This window comes from Callospermophilus lateralis, chromosome 6 (assembly GCF_048772815.1).
Source record: "Callospermophilus lateralis isolate mCalLat2 chromosome 6, mCalLat2.hap1, whole genome shotgun sequence".
Lineage (NCBI taxonomy): Eukaryota > Metazoa > Chordata > Mammalia > Rodentia > Sciuridae > Callospermophilus > Callospermophilus lateralis.
Genome location: NC_135310.1, coordinates 122,835,721 through 122,856,767, shown reverse-complemented (window position 1 = coordinate 122,856,767; position 21,047 = coordinate 122,835,721). Strand labels below are relative to the sequence as shown.

The following is a 21,047-nucleotide window of genomic DNA, read 5'->3' as shown; positions in this document are numbered from 1 at the left end:
CCTTCTTACGTCATCAGATAAGATCTCCAGAGACTCCCAGAAAGGTCTACGTCACTACTCTGCGCCGGAAGACCCTGTTTCCACAAGCTCTTCCCTCAATTTCTGCCGCTTCCCCGGTACCTTAAAGTCCGAGGATATGAGCCGGAAGAGACACCGCTTGGCCCCGGAGACTTTTGCATTGAAGAAGCGGCGGGAGCGAGGGCCTGTAGAAGCGGATCCTTTGAGGGGTGAATCAGGTAGGCGTGGCAGCCCTGGGGCGGGGCTGTAGACCCTAACTGGGAGGGACCTCACTTCCACTAGCCAGGTGTTTGGGGGAGACCCGCACTCCCATAGTTGTCCCTCACCCCCGCTTAATTCTGTCTCAATGTCCCTGTCTCCCCAATCAGGGTCTGCGCGCGCGGCGGTCGAGGAGCTAGTGCAGCTGTTCCCGAGAGGTCTGTTCGAGGATGCACTGCCTCCTATCGTGCTGAGGAGCCAAGTGTACAGCCTCTTGCCGGACCGGACCGTGGCGGACCGGCAACTGGTGAGGGGCGTCAGGGCCACCACCGGAGGCCCCTTCCCTGCCTTGTGGGCACTCGCGAAGGCCAGCGTCAGACAGATCCTCAGTCGGTTCACCAGCCATCCAGCACGCATTAGGCCAAATCAAGAAGACAGAAGAGCGAAACTTTTAGGGAAGCAGTCGTGGGGCATACATAGTACGAGCGTCCATCTCTGGGAAGGCAGGCATACATCAGATCACAACAGGCCTGGTTGGTTTAGTGGTGCTATTTCAGTCTTATAATGAAGGTGTTGAGCTAGTAGAGCATGTTAAACAGGAGAGAGAATGGCATATTGGGTGTATTGGAGGTAGTGCCATGCCTTGAAAGCTATTGCATCTGAGAACTGGGGAAGGCCTAACTTAGGGAAGTGTGGAAGGTAGGGGGAGTGTGAGGCTTTGTGGAGAGTGATGAAGAGGGAGGAATTCATGGTAACTCCCAGGTTTTCCAGATGGTTGGTGGAGTGAATACAGGAGGAGCACATTGAGCTTTGGGGAGCATATGATGCATTTAATTTTGTACACGTTGAGTTGGAGTGTTTGTGGATCATCCAAAGTTGTTGGAGAGAATTTGGAGCCAGTAATAATAGAATTAAAAGTCATAGAGGTATGGATAGTGGGTTCAGAACATGGATGTGAGTGAGATCCAGTAGGAAAAGGGAGTGATTTTTTACAATGTTTGGAAGGTGGTGAAAGCAGTAGCTATTTCTTGCCAGAAAAATGCCTCTACAACAGACACACACATGCACACACAGTATTATGTATGATTTGTGGGGGAGTGTTTCACAGTTCCTCTGAGATCCAAGGTTAAAGACCCCAGGTTTAGAGTGTAAGATACCAGGGCCATATCCACAATGCTGGCAACACCATTATTTAGGGCAGTGTTACTCAATGTAATACTATATGGCCTTATTTCTACCTATTCTAATTTCTGAATTAGCAGCCCAGTGTCTGGACTGCTAATTCAGAAATTAGAGGTTCTGGGATTTACCCAAGGTTAATGAATTAAGATATCTTGTAGGAGTGGGATGTAGGGATGTAGGAATCTACATTTTTAAATTACTGCTTCAGGTGATTCTTAATTTGCCTTAAAAACTGAGACCTACTAATGTAAGAGAAAAACAGAGGAAGAGAAATCTGTGAAAGAGGCTGAGAAGGAATTGCCAGTTAAGAGAAACCCAGGAAGAGGTCTAATGTGAAAGTAAAGAGGTATTCAAGGAGGTTGGAGTAGTTGGTGGTGTTAAAACCTGCAACTCAAAGAATTTTCTCTGAAGAGGTCCAGTAAAATAAAAGCTGAAATCTCTCCATTGGAGTTAGCTAGTCACAAAAGGAAAGAAGAAAAGGAGAATGGAGACTTGTACAGTCTGATGAGAAAGCAGGTCAGATGGAACTAATTCTTTAAAAAGTATTTGTGATTTTTAGCCAGATGTAGTGGTAACTCGGGAGGCTGAGGCAGGAGAATTGCAAGTTTGAGGACAGCCTTGGCAACTTAAGGAGACCTTGTCTTAAAATAAAAAATCAAAAGGACTAGGAATGTAAATCAGTGGTAGAATGCCCCTGGGTTCAATCCCTAGTACCCCCCCCACACACACAAAGTATTGTTGTTTTTAATTTATTGTGTTAGCTTACATCTTCTATATTTCGAAAGAGTTTTAAAAATTACACAAAAGAAAATATAAATGTACACAGAGAATTTACAGAATGTTTATAAAGAAATACCTTGCCACCACCTAGGTCAAACTATAAAACATGGCCAATATTGTACATATCTTTCTCTGATCAAAATTCTTTACATCCTTGGGAGTTGGGAGTTGACCACCATTCAAACTGCTATAATTGTTACCTTGGTGTTCTTTATATCACCTGTGTACATATTCATAAATAACTAGCTTAATTTCCATCCCCCGCCCCTTGTTTTGCTCCTAGGGATTGAACCCAGGAGCCAATTTGAGGCCAGCTTCAGCCACTAAACAAGACCGTATCTCAAAATAAAAAATGACAAATGACTGTGGTAAAGTAACCCGAGTTCAATCCCTAATACCAACACAAAAGTAAATAAGTAAATAAACAAACAAATAAACAAATAAATAAAAGTGGATAGTCTTATTTTTACATAGAGTAGTTGTATGCATTGATAGGATACAATATGACTTATTTGATCCATGTATACAGTGTGTAACCATCATATTAGATAATGATCATTTTCTTCTTCATTTATAATTTTATGTTGAAAACTTTCTGGTTCTTTTCTAGTTCTTTATAAAATTGTTTTCTGTATTATAGTTATCCTACCATGCTATAGAACAGTTATTCTGTTTACCTAACTGTATTTTGATAGCCATTATAAAAGATTGTCTTTTTGATAATTCCACTATAAAAGTCTTGGTATGTTTCATTTGTTTCTTTTTTTTGTTTCCTGTGGGCCCAGTTATTTTTGGCCATGTGTTGGACAGATTTGATTAGATTAGCAAATGGTCTCCATGTCCCACTCCCACTGTGAGTTCTTGTTTCTGCTTAAATATTATATTAGGTGTGGTAATTTTTGTTATCTTTTGATCTCTTTAATGTTTAAACAATTTTAAAATAATATTTAGTATTTTAGTTAATTTCCAAGTAGTTGTTTGGTTCTTGCTATATTCCTATAGACAGGAATTCTAGTTTATTTTTATTTTGTTGTTGTTATTATCTTCAGTACTGGGAATTGAATTCAGAAAAACTCTACCACTGTGCTGTATCCCCTGTCCAGCTCTTTTTAATTTTTTAAATAGCTTTTTATTTATTAATTTTTTTTTTTTAATGTGGTACTGAGGATTGAACCCAGTGCCTCATCATGCTAGGCAAGTGCTCTACCTTAGCCACAACCCCAACCCTATTTTAAAATTTTGAGACAGAGTCTTGCTAAGTTGCCCAAGCTGGCCTCAAACTTGTGTTCCTTCTGACTCAGCCTCTGGAGGAGCTGGGTCTACAGGCATGTACCACTGCACCTGGCTATTTTTACTTGTTTTAAACATTTTATCCAATACTTCTCCCCACCTTCTGCCATCTGATATCTAGACTGTGGATTTCTTGAGGGAAGGGCCTGTGTCTTAATCACTGTTTTATCTCACTGCTTGGCATAGAACTAGTTTTAGAAAATATATATTTTTTCACAGACAACTGATAAGACAGGTGACTGGGAAGGTGGGTAACTAGTTGAAAAAGGCTGCTTGGTGTACCACCTGATTATATCCCCACACATTAAAATTCCCCAGTTCTGGCAAACAAAGACTCCCTGCCCCATTGTGCCCAGAGTATAACAACATCTTACCCTGAAATCCTTCTTTTCATTTCTATCTCTGTGGAGACAGAAAGAACTTCAAGAGCAGGGAGAAATCAGAATCATCCAGCTGGGCTTTGACTTGGATGCCCATGGAATTGTCTTCACTGAAGACTACAGGACCAGAGTATGTGTGGCTGTGTATGTGTGTGTCATGAGCAGGGGAGGGTGAGGAAATTGAGGAATGAAAAAATGATTTCCCTTATCCCATGTCCCATCAAGAGGGTTAGGGCTCTGGTAAGTGGTAAAATAAGGGAGAGGGAATAGAGAAGGAGAGGAGGAGGGGGGGAAGGAGGAAGAGTGGAGGAAGGTCTTGAGTAAGAGGGAAATCAGGAAGAGAAATGCCGCTGTCCTGGGAATGGAGATGGGTGGAGGGTAGGACTAGCCCATGTCTCACCTTTGATTCTAGGTCCTCAAGGCCTGTGATGGCCGACCGTACGCTGGGGCAGTACAGAAATTTCTGGCCTCCGTGCTTCCAGCCTGTGGGGACCTTAGTTTTCAGCAGGAACAAATGACACAGACCTTTGGCTTCAGGGATCCAGAGATCACGTGAGATTTGTAGGACCAACAGTCAAGCATCTGGTACCTCCCTGCCTTCTTCCAGTCCCATCCAACATATCTTTTTCTTCCTAGTAAACCTGCCAAAAAAGGCTGACTCTTTTATGTAATAAAATGATCTAAGTTTGTGCTCTTTCTTTCAAGAGAGGAGGCCTATCTTAACTTGGGGCTGTCAAAAGAACCCCAGACCAGAATTCAGGAGAGCTGAGTGACTTGACAAATACATGAGGGGGTTGGCAGAAACTATAGCTGTCTGATTTTATTCATGCTGGATCTAAGAGGATAGAGAATGGTATTACATAACAGGAAAAGAATGGGCAGAAGGAAGTTCAGTATGGACAGTGGATTAAGCAAGGGCACAAAAACCTTAAATAGCATGCATGGTCCGAGCAGACACCTGCACCAGGTTGGGTTTTCGTATCTGGTCCCTATTGCATGGTTCCCCATGTTTCTGGAAACTTGGTACCCAAACATAAACAGATGGGGAGGACATATGGTTCTCAGAGTCCAGGCTGTGTCTCTTCTGACTTCCCCCTGCTGTAGGCACCTGGTAAAGGCCGGAGTCTTCACTGTCCGTGATGCTGGGAGCTGGTGGCTAGCTGTACCTGGAGCTGGGAGATTCATCAAGTACTTTGTTAAAGGTAACTTGTCTGCAACCAAGCCCTCAACCTCTCAAGAACATCCTTTGGTGGCTCCTCAGGCCTCTAGGCTTTATTCACCTTTTCTCTTTCCTGTACCACCTCTTCTCCAGGACGCCAAGCAGTCCTTGGCATGGTCCGGAAGGCCAAGTACCGGGAGCTTCTCCTGTCGGAGCTCTTGGGTCGGCGGGCACCTGCCACAGTGCGACTTGGCCTTGCCTACCATGTACATGACCTCATTGGAGCCCAGCTGGTCGACTGGTGAGTCTTGCCCCTGGCCTGGGAGATGAAAGAGCAATGACCCAAGGTTGGATTTCTTCCCAACACAAGCTTAATTCACTACTGAAGCCCAGTTTCTCTCATTTTTCTCTGGGACCCAGGAACACCCCTTACCAAGTTGAGTTCTTCTCATACCTTGGGCCTACACTGTTGGCTTTAGTCTTATCTTTCTCCTGTATAGTGTCTCCACCACTTCTGGAACCATCCTTCGCCTGCCAGAAACGTGAGGATTCTGCTTGTCATTGCACATCTCCCAGAGTGGGGTGAGGGTCCTGGGGATCCTGCCCAACAATGACTGATCCAGGGTCACCTTGGGAAGGCCTGGAAGCCAGGAATGCTGCCGTGTATGCTGCTGAGGTTCAAGCTTGGGTTCTTTCTTGTGGTAGGCTCTAGGCAATATTTATCTGCCTTTCCACGAATCTGGAGCCAGAAACTGTGCCAAGGCCATCATGACCACTGCCTATCAGGAAAGAAGGTGCTATTGTTCTATGTTGGGACAGGAAGGTGGGATTGCTGGGGAGGCTGGGGAAAGAGGGGTCTTGTGCCCTATGTGTTGGATTGAAACTGCGAAATAAAATACTCTGCTTTCTGATATTTTCTGGATGTCCTTTATTTTGTATGACGTGATTGGGTGTCTTATTTTGGGGTAGAGATAGGTAAAGCCAACCTTAGTTCTGAGCTTTTCTCCATTGCTCAGAGAGAACAAGGGTTAATTCTGGTATTCAGGCCAGTTCTCCCTGTAGGGTGGTGAGGTTGCACCCCATTTCTTAAACCACAGGCTTTTGGTTAGGGCCTACAGAATGCGAAAGGCTGTAGAGGTTCAGTTTGTGTCAGGGTAAAAGTAAGAGGCAAGGGTCTTAGAAGCCCATCCTTGTTTTGTTAGGTGTGTACACCTAGGCCACATTGGGCCCTCGCAGGCTCATGAAACATGAGCACAATTACATGTGTACACACACACAGGTATACCCAGTTAGAGGGCAGTGCCCAGGCACCAGGATGAGGAGGGTTAATAGGGAAGGCAAGATCCATCTCTAGGCCAAGATTTCTCCAGATTTCCTCAGACCCTGGTGTCCTGGCTGCCCCCAGTCCCCAACCCCCAACACCCGGGCCTGGGGCCAGTTGCATTTCTTGAGTGTCACGTGGTTTCCCGGCTTAGCTGGGGTAAGGGAGGAGCAACATCCAGAGTCAACTCTGCCCTGAACCCTAAGTTGACCAGAAGGGAACAGACAGACAGACAGACCTGACTCCTCTTGGATTCTCCAGCCATGAGGCTCCTCTGGGGGCTGATCTGGGCGTCCAGCTTCTTTGTCTTGTCTCTGCAAAAGCCCAGGTACTAAAGGCAATCAATATGCTGGGTGCTTGGGTGGAGGCAGGGCTGGTGATAGAACCCAATTCCGGAGTGAGGGAGAGCTGGTGTGGAAGGGTCAGGGTCAAGTCTGTGACACCCCTCTCCTCAGGTTGCTTCTGTTCTCACCTTCTGTGGTTCATCTGGGGGTCCCCCTGTCAGTGGGGGTGCAGCTCCAGGATGCCCCCTGGGGACAGGTAGTGAAAGGATCACTTTTCCTGAGAAATCCAAGCCGAAATAATCACCGCTGCTCCCCAAAGGAGGACTTTACCCTCAGCTCAGAAAAAGACTTTGTGCTCCTCAGTCTCCAGGTAACTGGCTCCCATCCTCTACTGCTGTTTCTGGGGGCCTCCCCAATGTTCCCCTCTATAATCTTGCCAATGACTGGCTTCTTCACTGGCTTTCCTTCCTCTCTTCCCACCTCAGTGGTCTCCTTCCTGTTGCTGTGTTGTTCTCTCTAATATTTTTCTTCTGTGTCTGTCTCTGACCTGCTCCTTCTCCTTCTTCTGACAGATCCCCCTGAATGATGCAAAGAGTTGTGGCCTCTTTGAACTACGTAGAAGCCCTGAGGTCCAGCTAGTGGCCCAGTCATCATGGCTGAAGGACTCCCTGTCTAGAACAACAGATATTCAGGGTGTTAACCTGCTCTTCTCCTCTCGTCGGGGACACCTTTTTTTGCAGACTGACCAGCCCATTTACAACCCTGGCCAACGGGGTAAGCACAGGCCTCAGGCCCTCTACTTTAACTCCCTCCCAACCCACTCAGGACATGTTTGGTTCCCCTTAATGTGAGGTAACCTGAAAGAAAGTGCCATTAGGCCTTTTCCTCCCTTTGGGCCTACCCTCCCTTTGCACACGGACTCCTGCTCATCTCTCATTCTGCATTCCCAGTTCGGTACCGGGTCTTGTCACTGGATCAAAAGATGCGCCCATCCACTGACACCCTCACGATCATGGTTGAGGTGAGTCCCCTGACTGGCCTTCTGACCCTGGCTGCCGATGTGACTTCCCACATGAGACCACTTCTATTCCCCTTGTAGAATTCTTTTGGCCTCCGTGTGCTCAAGAAGGAGGTCCGCGTTCCTTCACCCATCTTCCAGGATGACTTCACGATTCCAGACATCTCAGAGTGAGCTACCCCCACCTGGGAGTTATCCCCGTCTACACCACTCCAATTCCCATTTCCTTTTGGGCTGTCCACCTTCAACATGGTCACATCCCAGATGCCCTGGCCCTGGGCCTCCTGAGCCTCTGGTTTATCCCCTTAGACCTACTCCTAGGGAACCAGGCTGCTGGCTCTCTGTGGTTCTCCTGCATAGGTGAGTTGAGTCCCTTCCTTGTCCATTCTCAGACCAGGGACCTGGAAAATCTCAGCCCGATTCTCAGACAGTCTGGAATCCAACAGAAGCACCCTGTTTGAGGTGAAGAAATATGGTGAGTGCTGGAGATATGAAGGACAGGTAGCTTCTTTCATGAAGGAAAAAAGGGGTAGAAGGAGAGATGGCGGGACAGGGCAGGACCAGGGAGGTATGGGCACTACAGACCAGAGGGGAGGGGTCTTAGAAGGGTACTTTCACTAGGGTATGACCTGCTTACCCCTTTGTTCTGGGTCAGTCCTTCCCAACTTTGAGGTGAAGATCACCCCTGGAAAGCCCTACATCCTGACTGCACCTGGCTATCTTGGCGAAATTGAATTAGACATCCAGGCCAGGTAACAGCCCCTGCTCCTGCCAGGTCCTGTTCCCATGCAGAATGAACAGGGTATAGAGCCCCACTTCCTTCCTTCCCAGATTATTATTTCTACCAGGCCTCAGCCTCCCTTCTTCTTCTTCTCCCTTTGGTAATAGGTACATCTATGGGAAGCCAGTGCAGGGGGTAGCATATGTGCGCTTTGCCCTCCAGGATGAGGATGGTAAGAAGACTTTCCTCCGGGGGCTGGAGACTCAGAACAAGGTAGGAAAGAGGTGGGGAGAGGTGGGGAGCAGAGAAGTGGAGAACTCCAGTCTTACCCCATGTCCTGTTTTCTTACTCCATGCCCTAGTTGGTGGAAGGCCAGAGTCACATTTCCCTCTCAAAGGATAAGGTCCAGGGTACCCTGGAGAAGCTTAATATTGGTATTGCTGATCTCCAAGGACTGCGTCTGTATGTTGCAGCAGCCATCATTGAGTCTCCAGGTAGGTGACTCCCCAGTAAAATCTAGCCCCTTGTCTCTGACCTCTGAGCTGACTGTATTAATCATCATCCCATCATCCTAACCACTACCTGAGAGAGTCAGCATATAAATACAGATTTGTTTTGGCTCATGGTTTTGGAGATTCCAGTTCATGATCAGTTGGCCCCTTTACTTTGGGCTTGTGGTGAGGCAGCGCCTCCTGGTAGGAGTGTATGTTGAAGCAAAACTGCTCTATTCATGGCTGGGAAGCAAAAGAAAGGAAGAGTAAGGGTCCTGGGTCCCACTATCACCTTTGAGGGTGTGCCCCCAATAACCTGAAGTCTTCCCACTAGGCCTCACCTTATTAAGGTCCCACCACCTCCCACTATTGCCACACTGGGGACCAGTCCTTTTCCATATGGACCTTTGAGGGACATTCAAGATTTGAATTATAGCACTGATCGTGTTCTCTAGCACCTGCACCACCCCGGACTTCTGCTACCTCATATCAGGCCTAAAGACAGGAAAGACCCAGAAGACCTTGTCTTTTTCCAACTTTGTCTTTGCATGGGTCTGCCCCTTTCCCCATCTTGGTTTATTTATTTATTGTTTTGCTCATTTGTTCATCAGTTCACTCATCCAGCGCACCTCTGTGTGCAGGTCCTTTGTTGGGCCTCAGCAAATGGAGATGAATACTGTTCAGCCTGGGTGCTAAGGAGCTCATTGTCTTAGGGTGGGGCATGCACAAGCTGTCCCCTCACCTTCCCATTCCTCTTTCCCAGAGCTCTGTCCTCCACATTCTCACTGCCATTTGTCTTGCAGGAGGGGAGTTGGAGGAGGCAGAGCTTACATCCTGGCGTTTTGTGTCATCTGCCTTCTCCTTGGATCTTAGCAAGACCAAGCGACACCTTGTACCTGGGGCCCCCTTCCTACTGCAGGTTGCTCCTGGGGAGGCAGGATTGGCGGGGAGTGAGTGTTGGTCAGGAGGGTCCTGTTTCTTGCTGACCACTCCCTTTTACCAGCTCCTTTCACCCCCACGTAGGCCCTGGTCCGTGAAATGTCAGGCTCCCCAGCTTCTGGCATTCCTGTAAAAGTTTCTGCCACTTTGTCTTCTGAGTCAGTTTCTAAAATTCAAGACTTTCAACAAAACACAGATGGGACTGGCCACGTCAGCATTCCCATCGTTGTCCCGAAGACTATCACAGAACTGCAGCTCTTGGTAGGGCTCCCCTGTCCCTTGGGGACAGTGGGGGAGGAGAGGAAGTGTCCACAGCCCAACTTGAGAGGAGTGGGGTACATGGGTTCTTGCCATTGACCCTGTCCTGACCTGTCCCTCTCTCTAGGTGTCTGCAGGCTCCCTCTATCCAGCCACAGCCAGGCTCACTGTGCGAGCCCCACCTTCAGAAGGTTCTGGCTTTCTGTCTATTGAGCGGCTGGATCCTCGACCCCCTCGTGTAGGGGACACTCTCAACTTGAACCTGCAAGCCATGGGCATCAGTGGGGACACCTTCTCTCATTACTACTACATGGTGTGCATAGCTGGGGAGTAGAGGAGGGCAGGGTGCAGGGAACAGCCCCCTGGACAGGTTGGGTGCAGCTTCAAGGGTGGGGATGTTCAATGAAGAGGAAACCACTCTTGTCCTCCTCTTCGTGGCCCAGATCCTATCCCGGGGAGAGATCGTGTCTGTGAATCGAGAGGACAGGAGGGCCCTGACCTCGGTCTCTGTGTTTGTGGACCATCACCTGGCACCCTCCTTCTACTTCGTGGCCTTCTATTATCATCGAGGCGTCCCAGTGGCCAACTCCCTGCGAGTGGATGTCCAGGCTGAGGCCTGCGAGGGCAAGGTGACTGGGGTTGGAAGAGGTGTTGTGTGTTAACGGGATTAAAAAAGGAAGACAGGGTGATTGCTAGAAGGGCATAGATTTAGTTTGGGTACAGTGAGGTTGTGTGGGATTGAAAGAAGCTCTCCCTACTCTGACTGCCCCCACCGCCCATCTCTGCCAGCTGGAACTGAACCTGGATGGTGCCAAGGACTATCGTAATGGGGAGAATGTAAAGCTGCATCTGCAAACAGATTCTCAAGCCCTGGTGGCCCTGGGAGCTGTGGACACAGCTCTGTATGCTGTGGGTGGCAGGTCCTATAAGCCCCTGGACATGAGCAAGGTTTGTTGAGCCCTCTCCCCTGATTTTTTGCCCCCTATGGCTCTTTCCCCTGCTTCCCTGAGCCCAAGTACTGAGCTCAGTTCCTAGGTCTCACTTGAGCTCCTAACAGACCCTTCCCATTCTTCTCCCAGGTCTTGGACCTTGTCCATTTCTCCTCTTGGCCCCTGCTCTCTATTTTCCCGCTCTATATCTCTTTCATATTTGTCCATGTCCTGCCCTCTTGCTCATAGCCGAGTGGCTGATCTTGCCCCCCAGACACTCTCACCTCCAGTTACCTGCTTTTTCTTACCAGGTCTTTGAAGTTATGAATAGCTATGACCTTGGGTGTGGTGCTGGAGGTGGGGACAGTGCCCTTCAGGTGTTCCAGGCAGCGGGTCTGGCCTTTTCTGATGGAGAGAAGTTGACGTCCGTTAGAAAGAGTGAGAACAGTGGTGGAAAGAGAGTGGGTGAGGGGAAGATGAGGAAGGAGGAAGGGCCTGTGGGGTCAAGGAAGAAGAGGGGCAGGAGGGATGGGCAGGGGAAGGAGAGGAGAGGAGAGGCAGGACTTGACTGTAGACTTGCTCTCTACCAGGTCTGAGCTGTCCCAAGGAGAATAAAATCCGGAAAAAGAGAAATGTGAACTTCCAAAAGGCATTTAGTGAGAAGTGTGAGTTGTGGGCACCCATGAAGCAACTTAAGCTGTCCACTTGTTTCAGGATCAGGGTAGGGATCTGTCTCTCTGCCCTTTTACTCCTCAGTGAGCCAGTAGGTGGTATGTGGGACCAAGAAATCAAGTTCTGGGGTTGAAGTAACTGGGTTGGTGGCTGTTTCCCCACATTTATGTTTTCGAGGCAAGTCCTTGTGGGTCTAGGGGTTGGGATGGGGGCTGAGGCGTGTCTGTTTTGGTCCCTTGCTCTTACCCTCACCTGGCCTGCAGTGGGCCAGTATTCTTCACCTGAAGCCAAGCGCTGCTGTCAGGATGGGCTGACACGGCTACCCATGGCACGCTCCTGTGAGCAGCGAGTAGCTCGTGTGTTGCAGCTGTCCTGCCGGGAGCCCTTCCTGTCCTGCTGCCAGTTTGCTGAGAGCCTGCGCAAGAAGAACAGGACAAGGGGCCAGGTGGGCCTCGCCCGAGGTGAGGGGCTAGGTGGGGTGGGGGACAGGCAGTGGTGCCTGGAAGGGCAGAAGGGTCCCTCCTCACTCCCATCCCCCATGGCCCCCAGCCCTGGAGGTCCTGCAGGAAGAGGAATTGATGCATGAAGATGATATTGTGGTGCGCAGCTTCTTCCCAGAGAACTGGCTCTGGAGAGTGGAGACAGTGGACCGTTCCAAAATGTGAGGACCTGGGGGACCTTGCTTTTTCTCTGGGTTAGGTCTAGGACCAGCCCTGGGTGTGACAGGGCTTCTCCACCTCTCCTGCTAGATTGTCATTGTGGCTCCCTGACTCTCTGACCACGTGGGAGATCCATGGCGTGAGCTTGTCCAAAAGCACAGGTAAGGTTGCGCTGCCTGGGCCTCAGGCTGCCTTTCTCCCATTTCTCTTTGACCCAGGCACCCTGCTTAACCCTTTGCTCTCAGTAGAAGAAGGGGTTCCAGGGATCTGGGGAAGTCTCTATTAGCATGCACCTGGGTTGATCCTGAGAGAAGGGGCAGGCTAATGGCAGAGCTGGGTCATACTCTGCTCTCCACTGACCTCTGCTCCCCATGCCCAAATTCCCCATCCATCAGGTTTGTGTGTGGCTACACCAGTCCATCTCCGAGTGTTCCGCGAGTTCCACCTGCACCTCCGCCTGCCTGTCTCTGTCCGCCGCTTTGAGCAACTTGAGCTGCGGCCTGTCCTCTATAACTACCTGGATAAAAACCTGACTGTGAGGCCCCTTGGGAGCCTGAGCACATGGGGGTGGGTGGGGGAACCAGGGACAGGTGGGGATGGAAACCCTAACTGGTCTGGGGCTCTGGCCATCCCCATTTTGTTGCCTCCAGGTGAGCGTCCATGTGTCTCCAGTGGAGGGGCTGTGCCTGGCTGGGGGCGGAGGGCTGGCCCAGCAGGTGCTGGTGCCTGCAGGCTCTGCCCGGCCCGTTGCCTTCTCTATGGTGCCCATGGCAGCTGCTGCTATGTCCCTGAAGGTGGTGGCTCGAGGATCCTTTGAATTCCCTGTAGGGGATGCAGTGTCCAAGGTTCTGCAAATTGAGGTGAATGGAGCAACCCCTGAATCCAAGTCCCTGGACTCCCAGATTTATCCCCCATCCTCAGTTCATCCTCTGCTGTCCAGACCGGTGTTCTTGTACCCAAAACCAATGTTTTATTCCACTTACATCTTCTATTGTTGTGACCTAACACTCCCTGAAGTTGGAACAGTCCCAGGGGAGTTTGCAGTGGGGGAGGGGGAAGGCTATAGACCTATTTGATGTCTCACAGCCATGTTTCTCCGAGACAGAAGGAAGGGGCCATCCACAGGGAGGAGATTGTCTATGAACTCAACCCCCTGGGTGAGTAACCCCTACCCCAGTCATCAGTTTCCTAAGGAGATTGTGGGGTGATAGGGATGTGGATAGAAGGACCGACTGCTAACTTCTCCCATCTTCCCAGACCACCGAGGCCGGAGCTTGGAAATTCCTGGTAACTCTGATCCAAATATTATCCCTGATGGAGATTTCAGCAGCATCGTGAGAGTTACAGGTGGGGGTGACCTTCAGTCCCTTCCTGATGGGTTCACATGTGAAGCCTGTGGATCCCTGTTTTGACCCTAAGACCCACTCTCATCCTCAACCCTCTCTTTCTTCATAGCCTCGGATCCATTGGAGACCCTTGGCTCTGAGGGGGCCTTATCCCCAGGGGGCCTGGCCGCCCTCCTGAGGCTTCCCCATGGCTGTGCTGAACAAACCATGATTTACTTGGCTCCCACACTGGCAGCCTCCCACTATCTGGACAAGACAGAACAATGGAGCAAACTGCCCCCTGAGACCAAGGATCGTGCCGTGGATCTGATCCAGAAAGGTTCTGGGTGCAGGGTCAAGCAGGACTAGGGGTTGGGAGGGCAAGTAATGGAAGATGGGCAGTCCAGAAGGCTAGAGACGGGAAGCAGGGGGAAGCATGGCCTCGGGCACAAACAGTGGAAGAATGTGTGACACCTTAGCAGCCCCCTCTCCTCTCTAAGGCTATATGCGGATCCAGCAGTTTCGGAAGACAGATGGTTCCTTTGGGGCTTGGTTACACAGGGATAGCAGCACCTGGTGAGATTGGAAGGGGGCCCTGGAGGTTGAATAATCAGATACCCGGGGAACTGGGTCTGTGTCTCCAGAGGGAACGCTCCTATCCCCATCTGTCCCTTCCTTCCCACTAGGCTCACAGCCTTTGTGCTGAAGGTTCTAAGTTTGACTCAGGAGCCGGTGGGCGGCTCACCTGAAAAACTGCGGGAGACAGCCAGTTGGTTGCTGTCCCAGCAACAGGCAGATGGCTCATTCCAGGACCCATGTCCAGTTATCCACAGGGCCATGCAGGTGTGGATGTGCTGGGAGGCTGGACCAAGGAGCACCTCCAGCAAAAACTGTCTCTGCCTCTTTCCCTCCTGAATGACATCTTCTTTTCTTCCCTCTCTAGGGGGGTTTGGTGGGAAATGATGAGACTGTGGCTCTTACTGCTTTTGTGGTCATTGCCCTTCAGCATGGGCTGGCCATCTTCCAGGACCAGAGTGCACAGCAATTGAAGCAGAGAGTGGTAAGGACACCTATGGGTTTTCCCATCACTGGAACCCAGGCATTCAGACCCAGTTCTTCCAGGAGTCCAGACCTTCCTCCTTGCTTTCTTCCAGGAAACCTCCATCTCAAAGGCAAACTCATTCTTGGGGGAGAAAGCAAGTGCTGGGCTCCTGGGTGCCCATGCAGCTGCCATCACAGCCTATGCCCTAACTCTGTCCAAGGCTTCCCAGAACCTGCGGGATGTCGCCCACAACAACCTTATGGCCATGGCCCAGGAGACTGGTGGTAAGGACAAGGGAGTTCTGGCAGTGACTCTGTTGGCTTGTGGGGAGAGGATGGTCCTTGTGATACCTGGATATATCTAGAAAGAGAGAGAATGGAGACCCTGAGAAGGAATTAAAGCATAAGCAGGGAGGATTTGGGAATAGAATCAGGAAAACCTGACAGAAGGGAGTCAGAGGGCAGGTAACTGGGATCCTCTCCCTATCTGTTGCCCTATTTGCCTGTGGGTCTCCCTTCTTTTCCAGATTACCTGTACTGGGGCTCAGTCACTGGTTCTCAGAACAATGTTGTGTCACCCACCCTGGCTCCTCACAGTCCAGCAGACCCCATGCCCCAGGCCCCAGCCCTGTGGATTGAAACCACAGCCTATGGCCTGCTGCACTTGCTACTTCGAGAGGGCAAAGCAGAGCTGGCCAACCAGGTGGCATCCTGGCTCACCCATCAGGGCAGCTTCCAAGGGGGATTCCGCAGCACTCAGGTAGGAGTTGCCATGGGCTCTGGGGCTGGCTAGTCCTGAGACAAGTGCTGAGTCCTACCTGGCCTGACCTCCTCAGGACACGGTGATTGCGCTGGATGCCCTGTCTGCATACTGGATCGCCGCCCACACCACTGAGGAGCGGGGACTCAATGTGACTCTCAGTTCCACAGGCCGCAGTGGGTTCAAATCCTATGTGCTTCAGCTGAACAACCACCAAATTAAAGGGATAGAGGAGGAGCTGCAGGTGAACACACTCACGCCTGGGTTGCCATGAAAACTGGGCCAGTCTAGAAGCCATCCCCACTGTCACCCTTCAGGAATCCCTGTGGCCCTCTTCCAGAGGTCCTCCTAGGAAGATTTTCTGTCACCAAACTTCTGAGCTTTGCTTTTCTCAGCTATAAATCATATATATGCGGAGTCTGTCCTACATGGTTTTAGGAGGCTCAAGTGAGAGAACGCATACAAAGGTGGAGACTTTTAGAAATGTGATGTGGGGTATTTTAAGGGAAGAGGTAAATTATTAGAGCAACAAACTGATTTCCGTCTGTCCTTCTGATGTCTGCTTCTCTTTTTTGTTCCTAAAGTTTTCCCTGAGCAACAAGATTAATGTGAAAGTGGGAGGAAACAGCAAGGGAACCTTGAAGGTAAGGCTGACGGTGCAAGTGCCCTGTCAGGGGAGAGACAGAGCCCACAGACGAGGGAGGAGCTGGTGGTGAGGGGTCCCTCGGGGCTGAACTTATAGTCAGGGGGAAGAAGAAGCTACCTCAGGGTTGGTGTCCCCTGCTTCCATCCTGGGCCTTTCCCTTTTGCTCTTCTCCGTCTTTTCTGGGCATTTGTCATTTCCTTTATCTTCATATCTTGTTCCCAGCCAAGGTTCTATCTCCTGATCCAGAGGCTCAACACATTCCACAGTACCTCAGACATAGCAGGTCTCAAACCCCTTCTTTCTCCTATGTCCCTTATTTGAGTGATGGGATCCCCTTCTGCCCAGGAGCCCAGCCACCACTCTAGATGCCATCTAGAAGTACCCAGAGCATCTCCTTATAGACTCTGTAATTCCTGCTCTGCTCCCCTGCTGTCTAGGGCCTTTTCACTTGTGTCCTGAGCCCTTGTCACTTGTGTCCAAGCCCTTGTTAAGATGGTCTTGGCCCTTCCTCCCATTTCTCCACTCTGATCCATTGTCCACATAGCAACGAGGCTGACCTGAAAACACCAGTCAGATTCACCTAGAAAAAAAGTCACACTGGGGTCCCTGCCTACCTTTCTGGCCAGACCACACATCCACACAGCTCTCCCTGCATATATGCACTCCCTCTGCTCCCTGTACCATGGAACAAGCTCATTCTCCTCCTTCCAGCCTCAGCCAGAACCCTTTCCTGAGCTTTCCGTTCCAGCCTCCTGTGTGCCTTCTAGAGCGCTGACCTCCTTGGGCAGCCTTGCATCATCATCTCTGTTTCATGTCGTACCCAGCAGCCCATCTGGTGTCCACTTATGGTTGGACCATTAAGATGGGCTAGGGCTTTAGACCCCTCAGCCCAAGGTGATGCCCTTAGGTCTGTACCCCAAGCATCGTATGTCCTCTCTCTGCCCCTTGCTGAGCCAGGTCCTGCGTACCTACAATGTCCTGGACATGAAGAACACAACCTGCACGGACCTTCAGGTTGAGGTGTCAGTCATAGGCCATGTAGACTACACAAGTGAGTGTTGGACTGGGGAGGCCTTGGGCCCTGAGGGGCTGATGTAGGGCTGAGTGGCCTCCCAGCCATTTCTCACCATGCTGCCCTGTGCAGGGGAAGCAAATGAGGATTATGAGGATTATGAGTATGAGGAATTTCCAGCCAGTGATGACCCAGGTGTCTATACCCAGCCTGTGACACCCCTGCAGCTGTTTGAGGGACGGAGGAACCGCCGTAGGAGGGAGGTGCCCAAGGTGGCAGAGGAACAGGAATCCAGAGTGCAGTATACTGTGTGCATCTGGTGCGTGCTGGGAGCTGCACAGACCATGTTGGGTGCAACCACTGGGCCAGGAGAATGGGGGTGGGACAGAAGCTGGGGCTGCGCATCTGGAACAGAGTAACATGGAACCTAAGCATCAGGGCACATTTCTCCACAGGCGAAATGGCAAGGTGGGGCTGTCTGGCATGGCCATTGCGGATATTACTCTTCTGAGTGGATTCCACGCCCTGCGGGCTGACCTAGAGAAGGTATGGTCAGCTACCCAGACCATCCCTCTCTGCCCTCAGGAACCCTGCTCCATCCCTGTTGTACCACCAGATGCTAAGCCCTGGCTTGTTTGAGGCCTAGGGCCACTGACCTGAAACTATGTCTCCCCTTCTCCACAGCTGACCTCCCTCTCTGACCGTTATGTGAGTCATTTTGAGACGGATGGACCCCATGTCTTACTGTACTTTGACTCGGTGAGTGGGGAGGGGTGATACAGGAAGGGAATTGATGGCACTGGGATTACTGAATCTGTTATGAAGTTTCAGGGGGCAGCTGTGTCAGCAGCTCTTGAGAACCTAGAATGTAAGCAGGGAGCCAGGACAAAAATGAGACCCACGTGAGCCACAGCAGAATTAGAGGCAGTCTTCTTAGGTTATGGCAGATAACAGAGGCCCTAATTATATTGGTAACGAGGACAAGGCTGTCAGAAGTGTGGCTTGAGGGCAGTTAGAGTGCCTTGGAGGACAAGTCCTGCCACAATCCCAATGCAAGAATGGTACTGAAAGTCCAGTTTGAGAATCATCAACCTGGAAGGGTTTGTTGGGAGTCAGGGATAGAGAAACCCTTAGGATTACAAAGGAGGGAAGAAGGTAGGCTCAGGCCTAGGAAGGAAAAGAGAAAAAAGGATTTTCCAGATGGAACCAGAGACAGTTCAGAAGCTTACTCTCAGTTTAGGGAGTCTTGCAGAGAATGTGTCCATAATTTAAGACTGAAGAGGGATTGGGACAAATAGTACTGGGGCAAGGTCACCATAAGTACAGTAAAGTTTATCAGAGACCTTGGGGATCAGTTTTTAGACTTCTGGTGGCCGGAAGGTAACACAATGTGAAGGATGGTAGAGATAAGATCAATAGCAATGGAATAGAAACAGGCCAAGTAAAGGCAGCCGGAAGCCTGCAGGCTGGGGAGTGATTCCCTAATCTTCCTTCCCCACCCGGTGCCAGGTCCCCACCTCCCGGGAGTGTGTGGGCTTTGGAGCTGTGCAGGAGGTGGCCGTGGGGCTGGTGCAGCCAGCTAGCGCCGTCCTATATGACTACTACAGCCCTGGTGAGCACTTGGGGACCACGTGGCATTTGGGGAGGTTTGGGTCCGCACCCTTATTTGGGATGCCAGGAACCAGCACAGTGAAAGGTGGAAGGGGGCTCCCTGAGATGGGGAGGTGTGGAGGAGGGACATGTGCCTTAAGTCCACTCTTTGTTTTTCTCCAGAGCACAAATGTTCTGTGTTTTATGGGGCACCAACTAAGAGCAAACTTCTGTCCACGTTGTGTTCTGCTGATGTCTGCCAGTGTGCTGAGGGTGAGAGGCAAGGTCTGGGCTGGGGCTGGGAAGATGGGCTGATGGGGCAAATGCACCCCTCATCTGGGCCTTCCACCTCAGGGAAATGCCCTCGACAGCGTCGCGCCCTGGAGCGGGGGCTGCAGGATGAGGATGGTTATAGGATGAAGTTTGCCTGCTACTATCCCCGTGTGGAATATGGTTAGTCTCTTCCCTCAGGGACCAGCTGTCTTGGTCTCTCTGGATTATCTGTTCCTCTCACAGGCCCATGTGTGGCCTCTTTGCTGTCTGGGGTCTCTCAGCCTCAGCTGACCAACCTGCCTTCCCTTCCCTCACCCTTGCCTAGGCTTCCAGGTTCATGTTCTCCGAGAAGATAGCAGAACTGCTTTCCGCCTCTTTGAAACCAGGATCACCCAAGTCCTGCACTTCAGTAGGAAGGGAGCCAAAGAGGCGGGCAACTGGGGGAGGCAGGGAGGTTTAGGTGTGGGGTCTGGCCAGCTGGAATTATGAAAGTTCAGACTGAGCACACGTTCTTAGCAATCTGGGCTTGCCTATAAGTGGGGAGTAATAGCACATGCCTATCAGGGACAGTAAGGGTTAAATGACAGCTGTGCAGAGCCCTGTGCTGCCCTTGGCCTTCCCTACCTCTCTAATGGCTCTTGCACATATTATCCCTTCAGCCAAGGATTCCAAGGCTGCTGCTGGTCAGACCCGCAACTTCCTGGTTCGAGCCTCTTGCCGCCTTCGCTTGGAGCCTGAGAAAGAATATTTGATAATGGGTCTGGATGGGGCCACATATGACCTCAAAGGAGAGTGAGTTATCTGGTCCCTTCTGTCTTGTTTTCCTCACATCCATGACCTTCCTTAGGGAACACCTCCCTGGCACCCATCCCTGTCCCTCAGAAGCCAAGGCCTTATGCTCTCTATTCTGCATGCCCATCCTCCTGACCTCTGCTGACAGCCCCTTTGTTCCCTGCAGCCCCCAATACCTGCTGGACTCAAATAGCTGGATTGAAGAAATGCCCTCTGAACGCCTGTGCCGGAGCACCCGCCAGCGGGCAGCCTGTGCCCAGCTCAGTGACTTCCTCCAGGAGTATGGCACCCAGGGGTGCCAAGTGTGAGGGCTTCCCCTCTCTGCTTCCCAGGTGGAGCCTGAGCTGGAGAAAGGTGACGTTTGGCAGTGCAGCAACTCCTTGGCCTCTGAACACAGCCAGGGACAGGGTCACAATAAAGCCTTTTGCCAAAGTGTCAGTGTGTATCTCTAGGATTGAGAGCAGCTGCCATTCTGGGTTCTGGGGGGCCAAGGCCAGATTTGTATAATCTTGGACTCTCAGAGCCTAGGGACCCTTGGACTGGCCACCTCTGCCAGAACCCACCCTGATGATGACTCACTAGGCCTTCCTTAGTACATCATGGGACCACCTCAAGCAGAACTGTGATCCAACAACCTGTTCCTCAAGGACGAGAGTGTACCCTGGGATGTTCCCAAGGAGCTCCATAGCCCAATGTCATCAGTCACCTGGGCCTTGGGCAGGGTTTGTGCTCAGTTGACACATCACCTCTTGTCAGATGAGCTGTGTCCAGTCCCGTGTTCCTACTCTGACCTTGTGCAGTTGGCAGTCCTGGGGTCTGTTGAATTTAGCTGAGTCCTGGTCTGTTGAAATCCTGTTGACCCTTGATCCTGTTATCAATAGCATTAGGTATCTTAAGTTGTGCAATCCGATGATGATGTCTTCATCTGGGCACTGATTTTAAACAAGCCCAAAGGCTAACTATGATGTATTTGTTAATACTCTGAAGGAAATGATTCTACTGGGGCCAACCCACTCTACTCTGTTTGCCTAGCTTTCTCCCACTTTGGTTGCACCCTTGGGATCTTAAGCGGTGACCTTAGAAATCCACCCAGGGGAATTTACTGAGATCAGTTTTGATGCCAACTGAGACAGTCCAGCAGCCCACCATTCAGTCATTCAACAGAAATTCACAGAACTCTAATTCCATGCCATGCCCTGTGCCAGATGCCAGAAATATAGCCATCTGTTCCTCCTGTGCCAGAGTACCCACCAGTGCGCAGCCTGTGGCTAGCTCACTGTTGGAAGAAGCAGAAATGAGAATGAACGCT

General features: G+C 50.7%; 2 protein-coding genes across 3 annotated transcripts; both read left to right on the top strand.

The window, feature by feature from the left end:
• Positions 1 to 66: 66 nt before the first annotated feature.
• On the top strand, positions 67 to 5,890 carry Whr1 (winged helix repair factor 1). Of its 2 annotated transcripts, XM_076858905.1 has the most exons (8): positions 67 to 236; positions 387 to 523; positions 3,883 to 3,978; positions 4,261 to 4,400; positions 4,953 to 5,050; positions 5,161 to 5,308; positions 5,508 to 5,589; positions 5,713 to 5,890. In XM_076858905.1, the coding sequence occupies exons 1-7, from the start codon at positions 137 to 139 to the stop codon at positions 5,551 to 5,553; spliced, it is 765 nt and encodes a 254-aa protein (XP_076715020.1). In that variant the 5' UTR covers positions 67 to 136; the 3' UTR covers positions 5,554 to 5,589; positions 5,713 to 5,890. The 2 variants fall into 2 exon arrangements, with proteins under 2 accessions (XP_076715020.1, XP_076715019.1); XM_076858904.1 differs by having other exon boundaries at positions 5,508 to 5,890.
• Positions 5,891 to 6,534: 644 nt separating this feature from the next.
• C4a (complement C4A (Chido/Rodgers blood group)) lies at positions 6,535 to 20,176 on the top strand. Its single transcript, XM_076858903.1, has 41 exons — positions 6,535 to 6,656; positions 6,784 to 6,982; positions 7,185 to 7,386; positions 7,563 to 7,633; positions 7,712 to 7,800; positions 8,023 to 8,105; positions 8,286 to 8,382; positions 8,519 to 8,624; positions 8,713 to 8,845; positions 9,646 to 9,761; positions 9,866 to 10,042; positions 10,167 to 10,352; positions 10,483 to 10,668; positions 10,829 to 10,987; positions 11,280 to 11,406; positions 11,559 to 11,633; positions 11,904 to 12,101; positions 12,190 to 12,301; positions 12,390 to 12,460; positions 12,695 to 12,834; positions 12,950 to 13,159; positions 13,405 to 13,456; positions 13,557 to 13,646; positions 13,755 to 13,964; positions 14,125 to 14,200; positions 14,311 to 14,467; positions 14,568 to 14,684; positions 14,779 to 14,950; positions 15,193 to 15,425; positions 15,502 to 15,669; positions 16,010 to 16,069; positions 17,029 to 17,122; positions 17,216 to 17,402; positions 17,539 to 17,629; positions 17,768 to 17,842; positions 18,593 to 18,695; positions 18,857 to 18,946; positions 19,028 to 19,126; positions 19,272 to 19,355; positions 19,606 to 19,738; positions 19,905 to 20,176. The coding sequence occupies exons 1-41, from the start codon at positions 6,592 to 6,594 to the stop codon at positions 20,044 to 20,046; spliced, it is 5,235 nt and encodes a 1,744-aa protein (XP_076715018.1). The 5' UTR covers positions 6,535 to 6,591; the 3' UTR covers positions 20,047 to 20,176.
• Positions 20,177 to 21,047: the final 871 nt, after the last annotated feature.